This window comes from Biomphalaria glabrata, chromosome 11 (genome assembly GCF_947242115.1).
Source record: "Biomphalaria glabrata chromosome 11, xgBioGlab47.1, whole genome shotgun sequence".
In the NCBI taxonomy this organism is placed as follows: Eukaryota; Metazoa; Mollusca; class Gastropoda; family Planorbidae; genus Biomphalaria; species Biomphalaria glabrata.
In genome coordinates, this window is record NC_074721.1 from 6,608,055 (window position 1) to 6,619,503 (window position 11,449).

General features: G+C 38.5%; 1 protein-coding gene across 1 annotated transcript; it reads left to right on the forward strand.

Annotated features, from left to right (window-relative positions):
* The first annotated feature begins 1,024 nt into the window (after nucleotides 1–1,024).
* LOC106068621 (serine-rich adhesin for platelets-like) lies at nucleotides 1,025–11,075 on the forward strand. The gene is made up of 3 exons (XM_013228058.2): nucleotides 1,025–1,553; nucleotides 4,330–4,489; nucleotides 5,418–11,075. Exons 2-3 carry the CDS (start codon nucleotides 4,353–4,355, stop codon nucleotides 9,556–9,558), a joined length of 4,278 nt encoding a protein of 1,425 aa, XP_013083512.2. The 5' UTR covers nucleotides 1,025–1,553; nucleotides 4,330–4,352; the 3' UTR covers nucleotides 9,559–11,075.
* Nucleotides 11,076–11,449: the final 374 nt, after the last annotated feature.

Here is an 11,449-nt window from a genome sequence, read left to right on the forward strand (position 1 = left end):
AACAGAGAAGCCCATTATAAGTTGTTTTGTTTTTTTTTTGTTTTTTTTTTCTGATTTTTTTTTACCTTCCTCAATAAAATGTATTTTTAACTAGATTTGCTTAATGGTGGTTCAATGCGTGACAAAGAAAGGAGATAAAGAACTGAAAAGAGGCATTAGTAGTGCGCGGGGCCCTGAGTGGAGTGGGTGAGTGTCATATGAAGGTGCTTTGGTTTTGTGGACTGTCGCTGAATAGTTGCACCAAACTGCTGGAAGACAACTAAACCGCTGTTGATTTAATATATCTTATCTAATAAAGCTTGAAATAACTTCCTTGTGGACAAAACTAAATATAACTTTTATTATAATAAATTGTGATGAAATGCAATGAATAGAGTAGAATTTAGTACTAATGTAAAATGGTATTCAGGACAAAGACCAACTCACTACAATAACACGTCTTTTCAGTCTCGCGTTCTGGAGTCGTCTGTCTTAACTAGGACCGCTGAAGACAATGCCACCTATCTTTTATTCAGAACCAATCGCTAACCTCTTACCACCGACACCATAGAAAGACACTCGCAATAACAGATGACCACGAATATTTGTTGCGTTTTTCAATGTGAAGCTCTATAGGAGGATCTTGGGGTCTAACTTGTCTATGAGATCTTTGTTCTCTTCTGAGACCTTGCGATCTCTAGGGCAAATGATGTTGGCTAACGGTCAATGAGCAGGGTGTCGTGTGGTCAACACAACGACCAAACGACTTAACTTTCCCTAACTTAAGCCCGGTACCCATTAAGAGTTGGCATTGATTACTCAGGGGGCGCCCTAAAAAATCCCGAAATTCAAAATCGCAGTCTTCACCGAGATTCGAACCTAGGACCCAGTGGCGTAGCTAGGGTTGGGGAGGAAAGGGAAGAATAGGAAAATCCCCCCGTGCCCCCATTTGAGGTTGGCCCCAAAATGAGTGTTTTTACATTAAAAATTAAGTATCGTTAGGCGGCCCCAAAGAGGTCAAGCCCCCCCCCGGGCCCCCAAACGATGGAAAATTCCTAGCTACGCCCCTGCTAGGACCCTGTGTTAGGAAGCCAAGCGCTTAACCACTCTACCACCTCGCCCCCATGTGATCTGGACGTCTAAATAGATCTAGTGCAGGAGAAAGCAAATGCCGTTTTTCATTGACTGATCAGATGAAACTGTATAACATTCCAGGTAAGAAACTAATAAATCAGTGACTAGGTAACTTGGTCATGTTTACTATTGCTATTCAAGGAAATTATTTGTTCATGAAATAGCTAAAAAAGCTTTTAAAATAATCTCAACCATTTTTAGATGTATTTATGACCTTATTATTCTCTTTGTAGAGTTACCTTTGTAAAACACAGTCACGGAGTTTCCAAAGACAGAAATGACTTGATTACCACGATTCACTTCCTTTATTCGCGTATCGTTTACCTGTTTGCTGGTACAGGACGTCAAAGTCATTGTTTAGTCGGCAATAAGTTGTCATCTTTCATTACCAAATATGTGTGGATAAATTGTGTTAAAAATATTTTTTTAATTGTTGGAACGTAAGTAATTAATCTAAATATTTCTCAGATATATGATTTGTGATTTCTGGTTGTTTCATTGCTATACAGATTTTATAAGGCTAAGGATGTGTCTAGAAATCTTATAATAAATTCGTCTTTTTATGATATTTTTTTTCTTTATGGGACACGCCTTAGTTTAAAACTTATAGCGTTAACTGTCCTCTAGAACATCTGTTCATTACTAACGCAAGTACAATTAGCTAATTTGATTTGTTTCTTCACACTATCATATAGATTTAGTATGCTCAGTTTTAGTTAACTTTATTTATCTATATTTGAGACCAAAAGAAAACCACTGACGAGGACGGACTGTATTTCTAAAACTTCATAAGAGGTTTATAAAAGGAGAGCGAATTACCGTGGCGGCTCCAGCAGGGAAAAGGCCATACTGGTTTTTAATGGTTCTCCGATTGTCACGATTAAACCTAGAAAATAACGCTAGCTATAATCCTACTTCGCAATGACCTGTATCCGCTTCAAAATATGTCAAAGCTGCAAAATATCATGAAATCGCATTTCAAAGATCTTTTCTAATTTTGAGAATTTAAACGGGACGGACAGATGAACGAACAGACAGACCATACAAAGCTCGTGGCAGCTTTTACTCTTTCAGGCTGCTAAAAAGTCTAAAGACCATCTAGGCGTAAATATATATATTGTATATGAATGATAAAGAATTGCATTGAAGACGCAAAGCTTAGCGAGTGGTCTTTCAAATTTGTCGACTTACTACAAAACTTTTCAGCTCTGTCTGTCTGTCTGTCTGGCTGCCTGGTACAAATTTCGAACATGTTATTAGATCTCACTGCCTATTATCGGACCAAGTTGAAACTTAGCAAAATTATTCATTGTACTTGATCTAACATGAATCAATCAAAAATTTACCAATTAGTTAATTAAATATGGTAACTTTTTTCTGTTATCATAAGGGAAATAAATAAAACAGTATTGAAATATGGTTTGTAAATGCGGAGTTCTTCCTCTTGGATAATCTTTGTCTTTATTTAAGTATTTTTTTTATTTCGCTTGTTTGTCCATCTGAACGGTACTGGTTCGAACTCGAGACTATCCATACGTTGGTTTAGAAATTATTCAAAACGACTAGGCCACCCAAGAGATTTGAGTGCTGTCTTTAAGTGCTCAAGAAACATAAGTCGACTACGTTTTACCCGTACTACCACCTTTACCTTACCCATAGTCTGTTGAACCGTTTGGGCACCACACAAGATCTGTTGACCGTCTTTCTCCATTTTGCCTCGGTTAGAATTTCATTGAATGACAGGCCTGTCCATTCTTATGTCTTACCATCGCTTTCTCTGTCTGCCTCTTCTTCTTTTTCCTGGTACTGTTCCCTGAAGGAAAGTATTTGCTAGCCCCGAGGCCCTTGTGATCTGGCCATAAAGTTTACGCTTGTGTTTTTTTACAGTAAGCAGTTCATCGTTGGCTCCGATTGCTGTATTTATCCTGTTTCTAGACTCTTGGTGCCGTCTTGGTAATTGATACCTAGGATCTTTCTGTAGCATCTCAATTTCATTGCTAGGATCCTCCTCTCTAGCTCTGCAGTCTGCGTGTAAAATTCGCAAGCATATAAGAATGTGGCCGTGACCAGGTAGCGCATCAGTCTAAAGTTGATGCCTTTGTCCTTCCAGATTTTGTTTTTGAGTTTTCCTAAGTTTAAAAGGAATAACTATTTAGTAATGCAAAGTGTATATTTGAAGTGTGAAACAAACAAATCTATAAAGACATTGGAAAGTTTGATAACTTTGTAACTCCAAACGAAGTAGGGTATACTGTGCCTGGGTATGCTCTTCTGCCTCAACGTGGCACTCGGGGTGGAAACGATCGCTAGAGGAAGTGATTAGGCTAAATGAATAGCAAAACAAAACTCCTGTGGAGTGTCTAAGGGAATGCGAGAGCTTTCCCATTGCACGGTGCGGAGTTGAAAGAGAGCTTCCCTGTCCTTGTCAATAATCCATGCGCCTTTCCTCAATGGACCGTTACATTAATGACGAGCCCTGCAAGGTTAGCTTGGTACAACATAGGAAAATAGGGAGGTTCCCGGTGTGCTAGGCCTTCGGCCATGCATTCTAGTCCATGCGCCCGGAGTGCCGGATATATCGGAAATAGCAATATTTTACATAGACATTGACTTGGACCTCTTCCAGACAGAACGGTTTTGTTCAAGCAGGCTTACATGCCTAGAGCTCGAAGAGCCTTCGGCTCAACTCTTTGGACAATCACATGGGTATACACAGTGATGTTTCATCTCTGATTGCGGTTGAGAGTCACAAGCTCCCTTTCAGACTTTACGATCTATAGGGCAGATAATGTTATGGTCATCTGTTCCTCTGGCCCTCGGTTAACGAGCAGGGTATCATATGGCCAGCACAACGACAAGCCGCCTTTACTTTCCCAAACTAAAATCAGGCACCCTTTAGAGTTGGGTGTGCTCAGGGGCGCCCTTAAATCCCGAAATTCAAAATAACAGTCTTCACCAAAGATTCGAGCCCAGGACCCCAGGTTCAGAAGGGAAGCGCTTCTTAACCACTCAGCCACCGCGTCCCTTCCTTGAGTCATAGGTTATAATAAAAATAGTTCAAATATGAACATACTGTTGTTATAAATATAATTAGTTTCTAAAATTTTTTTCAAATGTAAAGTGAGAATGTGAATTTTATTAATTAAGGTTTCAACAATGCTATAATATGATAATTTAAATACATTAAACATTAAATCAGATATTTTGTGTCCGTAGACTTGCAGGTAAAGGAGAACAAAATGCTTCAGGCAAGGTATCTACTTCCCGAACACGTGCCAGTTTTAATGTCGCTGCTGGCTTTATATTTATGTGAGGGCTATCTCACAACAGACCAAGACAGCATTACAGTGTTGATTGACACTGACAACTGCACACAGTAAGTGTACCGTATCACTCTACTCCAGGGGTACTCAACCTGTGGGTCGCGACCCCCTTGTGGGTCCATTGACGATTTGCCAGGGGTCGCTTAAAACCATCGAAAATATGGATTGTTATTGTCTACTCTTCTATTGCTGTATGTGTGTGTGTGTGGTGGGGCGGGGGGGGGGGGTCGCGGCAGAGTTGGGGATTGTAAAAAGGGGTCGCCGAGCCTAAAAGGTTGAGAACTGCTGCTCTACTCCATCATAGACAGATCCATAATTAAATGGATAATATATTTATTTCGATGTATATATTATTGATTTTTATTTATGCGTAATATGATTAAATGTTTTTATAGGCAGGAGCATACCCGAAAGAAAAGGTAGAATTAACAGGAGCGGTCACTTAACGGGGGATGGCGCGAAATGATAACATTGTTTGCCACAGGTGTAAAAGTGTACATAAAATATGACTTAATGGATTTCATGTTTAAGACAATTTTTGTTCTTAAAAAAATGAAAACAATTTTATAAAAAAAAAATTCAACAAATATTGGTCCAGTATTTCGGATGTTTGACGGACAATTTATAAGAACTCTAATTGGGCTACACAATTAAGTACAGCAGTTATAAATGCCTACCAAAGATAAGATATTGTTACGCCTTTGCAGCAAGCAACTCAACGGCGAGGAAACAATGACACCATAAGTTTAATGACATCAATTACAATTCAAGGCGGATATCAACAACCATCAAAACAGTCCACTTCCTCTTTCTCTCTTCTATTCATTTTAGTCTATTTATAGTGTGCAGCCGTAGATCCCCTTCAGAACATGGTTATTACACTATTTTGTACAAGAAGTCAAATTACATTCACTGTTTTTAAAAATCCTGTTTAAACTAAAAAATAATGTAGTAATTTGTTTCAATGTTTCTCTGTCGCAGGTTGTTTGAATGTGTGAATCTAACCAGTTGCGAAGTGCACCTGGAAATAAACAACTACAGTCTAACAGTCCTTGAAACGAAGGGGAATAATTCAGTAGAATTTAATGATTCAGATTCTTCATTATGTTTGTCTTCCACTAATGTTAAAGGTCAATTTGGCACATGTGCTAAAGTGAACGCCACAGTTGAACCTAGCACCACTAGATGTTCGTCGTTAGACCCATTTCTAAATGGCTCTATATCGTATTTACTATTTACTATTGAGTTTGAGAACTCGACCTGCAGACTAGTCAACAGCAGGAGAACAAACTGTGATATCAATAAGACGGTTCACTCGGTGGAAGAGTCTGCATCGCTGGAGCAGACAATATTACCAACTAGCATAGAGTCATCGAAATCTTTGACCTTTGTGACGTCATCGTCGGAATCTGCAACGGCGATGGACGTCCTGAATGAGTCTTACGTAACAACAACATCGCAGTCGTCTCTCGACGTTACGGTGGTCGACAGTACATTCAGCGCTGACCATCTTCAATCATTTTCAATAACCGATTTTGTCTTAGAGTCCACACAAAGTTTAACAACAACGTCAACGCTATCAGCTTCATCTCCCTCATCAGTAGCTGACAGTGTGTTGAGCGTATTATGGATATCGGAAACATTGCATACTGTTGATGTAATTGATCTAACTAATTCAATCAGTCATGAGAATTTTTTTACATTAACTGATTCTGTTTTGGATTCACCTACAACATCAACGCTATCAGCTTCATCTACCTCATCAGTAGCTGACACTGTGTTGAGCGGATTATGGATATCGGGAACATTACATACTGTCGATGTAATTGATCTAACTAATTCAATCAGTCATGATCATTTTTTAACATTAACTGATTCTGTTTTGGAGCCTACCTCTGTAATGAATGAAATCCTAACCACTGTGTCACTGGAGTCTAAAATTTCGCATGATTCTAGCATTAGTTTTATAGAGTCTCAAAGTGTTCAGGTTTCTCCCAGCTCATCTGTTGTTGAAAGCTTACAAATGAATAGTTTAACTTTTTCCATTGAATCCACTCATACGTTGGATGAATCAATAACCAGTACACTAACAGATTTTAGTGTTGACGACCTATCATCTTTCCTAGAAGTAACACCATCTAAAGAAGTTCAGTTCTTAGAAACAACTACATTTCTTAGAAGTATATCTAATGAAATAATCAGTTCATTTAGAGATGAAACTTCAAGTTTATCAACTTCTTTCGATCTCCCTGTGTTCAGCAGTGCAAGTTACAGTATGACTGTTTATAAAGTAACTCAAACAGAATCTCCGTTATTTAGTAGTTCCTTATATTCTATGGAACATTTAAGTACTGCAACTAACCCTGAAACTGTACAAGCTAGTGCTACAATTATTTCTGTTAAAAGCTCATGGGACACTAATGAATCTACAGATCAAATCACACAGACAACTGAAGCTATTACCCCTTCATTAATGACGAATACATTTAACAATATAAATATTTCCATTGAATCAACTCATGTTTTAAATGGATCAATAACCAGTCCTCTAACAACAGGTTTTAGTGTTGACGACCTATCTAATGAATTTCAGTTCTTGACAACTAAGTCTCTTACTGCAAGTATACCTAATGAAATAATCAGTTCATTTAGAGATGAAACTACAAGCTTATCAACTTCTTTCGATCTCCCAGAGTCCAGCAGTGCAAGTTACAGTAGTACTGTTTATAAAGTAACTCAAACAGAATATCCGTTATTTGGTAGTAGTTCCTTATATCCTATGGCACATTTACCGACTGCAACTAACCCTGAAACTGTACAAGCTAGTGCTACAATGATTTCTGTTAAGAGTTTATGGGATACTAATGAATCTACAGATCAAATCACACAGACTACTGAAGCTATTACCCCTTCATTAATGACGAATACATTTAACAATATCAATATCTCCATTGAATCAACTCATGTTTTAAATGGATCAATAACCAGTCCACTAACAGGTTTTAGTGTTGACGACCTATCGAACGAATTTCAGTTCTTGACAACTAAGTCTCTTACTGCAAGTATACCTAATGAAATAATCAGTTCATTTAGAGATGAAACTACAAGCTTATCAACTTCTTTCAATCTTCCTGTGTTCAGCAGCGCAAGTTACAGTATGACTGTTTATAAAGAAACTCAAACAGAATCTCCGTTGTTTAGTAGTTCCGTATATCCTATGGCACATTTAACGACTGCAAGTAACCCTGAAACTGTACAAGCTAGTGCTACAATGATTTTTGTTAATAGCGCATGGGATACGAATAAATCTACAGATCAAATCACACAAACAACTGAAGCTATTACCCCTTCATCGATGACGAATACATTTAACAATATAAATATAGTTGTCTCAACATCTACTGAAACCGTTAACTCTAGAATAGACACCAGTATTGTGGTTTCCATAAGAGATCCAAGCATGCTATCGATGGCAGTTCATCCTCTTGCAACACTGACTACAAGTGAGAGCTTAGCTCCAAGCGAGTTTACGGCTTCCGTTGAAGCAAGCTCAAATGTTTTTGTATTCTCAAGTTTTACCTCCAAATCGTCACACCAATCCATGACGTTAGTTGGAGTATCTAGTACCGACACTACTTCTGAGCAAAACAACATTACCACTTTAGACAATGTGACCTCACACCAGAAAGTCATCTTAACGACGGTCTCAACAAACGATACCGTCTTCTATACAATGACCACACTTGACCCGAATGTCACAGTTAACCTGTCGGTATTCGCAAGCACTCTTCGGCACTCCGACGACACCGTCCCGATCGTTCTAGGCGTAGTGCTCGGCTCAGCAGCTTTGTCAGTGTTGGGTATACTCCTATGCTTGTACGTGAAGCACAGAAAGAGGAGTCAACTAGCCACAAGGGCGCAACGGTACAAGACGAATGGCTTCAGAAACTGGAAGAGCACGAAGCGCAACACAAGCGGTTCAGATCAAACCTCATTTGATCATATTCCTCTCGCTGATTATTCGCCAATGCATTCAAAAGAGTACGTGGGTAACCATACGAAGTCTAACGTGGACAGCTCTGGCACAAACATCGATAAAGACAATAATCCCCTTTTCGACAACGACACACTTCAAACCCAAGAAGATGGTCTAACAAAAGCCGCCGACTTTGGCAGGCTACGAGCTGACGTCATTATCGCTGGCCTGAACAATAACATTCAGGGTAAAATCAAACCCAGAAAAAGTGATGCTTTAAACTTAGAAAACATCCAGCTCAACGACTTGCGAACACAACGAGACAACACAAAAAGTGACAGCAATGTCAACCCTCTGCTCGTGGAAAAGAATGAAATCAAGCTTAAAGCGACCGCCCACGGGAAATCAAGAAAGTCTCGGGAGTATACTGATATTGCCACTGAAGTCTTCGACAAAGAAAACACTCGACCAAGACCAACATCCTGTGATGTATATGCCACTATTAGTGAGGTCGATACTGGATCTATCAGGTATCAGTATATTTCTCTGTATGACAAAGCTCGAGCACCTGAGACAGAAGTAGCTAACCCCGAACTCTTCGAGTACTACTCAACAATCGCAACAGAAAGCAATCAAAGAAAGATAACTTCGAATAAAGCAATAAACCAAAGGAATTCTGAGTTATCCACGGATCGAACTTCTTTTAATGGCTCCAGTTTATACGAAGATATAAATATATTCGAAACAAAAGAAGTGGATTCTTCTCAAGCAGGAGGCAATCAAGACATGTATTCTATTTTAGGGCAAGAGAGCAGAGAAAGGCTTAACCCTTACAACAGTCTTCCTTACCAAAAGGAGGAGGGAATGAACAGTGACTCCGAATACCCACAGCACGCAAAGCAAGTCTCCCAAAACACTTCCGGTCAAGTTCAGCCCGTCTACAACAAACTTTTCACTACAGACGTGCTCCAAACTGATGGGCATATCTACAACCAAAAGCAGCAAGAGAGTCCAAGTCTTGCAAATAAATCTAGATCTGAAAACGTTTTGCCCTCTAGCAATGAGTCTCAAAACAGAAACAGTGATTTAAGGGAGAATGGAGAGATTATCTATTTCATCTTGGAACCGGGTAGTCAGTATGATTAGAGTCTGGTCAGATATTTAAAGAAACGAGATGTGGCAAAATATTGAGGTCGCAGCGGGTCTGCGCCATATAAACCCTTGAATTCCTCTTTAAGAGTCAAGTCCGATTGCTTATTATCATGTATTATAGGGAAGAAGGGTTACTATATATTTCGTAATTCAAACGTCTATGGATTGGAGAAACACCTGACACAAGAAATTATCTAGAGACTGGGATGCAACATAATTTAGGTGTAGGACTCTGGAAATATACATTGTACTCTATTCTGAGATGTTTCAAATTCTGTTCTGGGAATTGAATTAATTCATAGATATTTATTATTTAAAACATAATGTTGTTGTTTTTTTTATTTTTTTCGCTTATAAGAATTTCTAAAATATGTTAGGGTTAAGCTACACTCAGAGCAAACTAAAAATATTTATCTGAAGCTAAACAGTTCACCCTAGCAAGATATAACTAATACAACGGGCTTCAGCCATTGATATGTGAAGACGAATGAATACCCGAACCTATTAAACTCTAAGGGGGATAAAGAGGGTACGAGCAGGCTTTCTCAAGTTTGACTAGCCTAATACAGACATACTACATACATAAAGGCAGCACTTGGAACCAAAGTATTGTTAATGAGACAAGATAGCGAATTAAATATAAGTAAATTAAAGGGCTCCAAACCTGGAAGTCTGGTGTGACCAGGTGGGGACGGAGCAAGGCGGGGCATCTGACAATTGACTACTGGGGAGGTAATTACATGCATGTGAGATGTTTTAATAGAGTCTAGAGTTTAGCTCCCTTAGTACCTGCATTACCTCTTAGCAGTGTTGCCGTATCGGGGCTCACTACTACTTACCCTGGTCGACGCAGTCCCATATTTTCTCTCACAAAAAAATGTGGTCTTTATATATGTAACATGGAAGCACTCTTCATTGTTTCACTACTTAGATTTACATTTATATTCACTATAGTCGGATCCAACTATTACGAAAGTGTAAACTGACAGTAGGGATTAAAAGAGAAAAAAAACAACAATCGAGCAAGCGCTACGCTTCCTTGTGATGTATGTGATGTATGTGATGTATGTGATGTATGTGATATATGTGATGTATTGATATATGTGATGTATGTGATGTATTGATATATGTGATGTATTGATATATGTGATGTATGTGATGTATGTGATGTATGTGATGTATGTGATGTATGTGATGTATGTGATAGAAGTGATGTATGTGATGTATGTGATGTAGTGATATACGTGATGTATGTGATGTATGTGATGTATGTGATGTATGTGATGTATGTGATGTATTGATATATGTGATGTAGTGATATACGTGATGTATGTGATGTATGTGATGTATGTGATGTATGTGATGTAGTGATAGAAGTGATGTATGTGATGTAGTGATATACGTGATGTATGTGATGTAGTGATATACGTGATGTATGTGATGCACGAGATGAACGTGATTTAGGTGACATGTGATGTACATGATGTATGTGATGTTTGTGACATGTTATGTACATAATGTATGTGATGTTTGTAACATGTTATGTACATGATGTATGTGATGTTTGTGACATGTTATGTACATGATGTATGTGATGTTTGTGACATGTTATGTACATGATGTATGTGATGTTTGTAACATGTTATGTACATGATGTATGTGATGTTTGTAACATGTTATGTACATGATGTATGTGATGTTTGTGACATGTTATGTACATGATGTATGTGATGTTTGTGACATGTTATGTACATGATGTATGTGGTTATGTAATTTACGTGATGTATGTGATGTGTGTGATGTACGTGATGTATGTGATGTATGCGATGTATGTGATGTGTGTGATGTACGTGATGTATGTGATGTATGTGATGCGTGTGATGTA

Excerpts from the sequence above, each read along its gene's own strand:
- LOC106068621 (XM_013228058.2), top strand. The coding sequence starts at position 4,353 with ATGCTTCAGGCAAGGTATCTACTTCCCGAACACGTGCCAGTTTTAATG. Across the intron at positions 4,490-5,417 it reads GACACTGACAACTGCACACA|GTTGTTTGAATGTGTGAATC; the intron begins GTAAGTGTACCG and ends TCTCTGTCGCAG.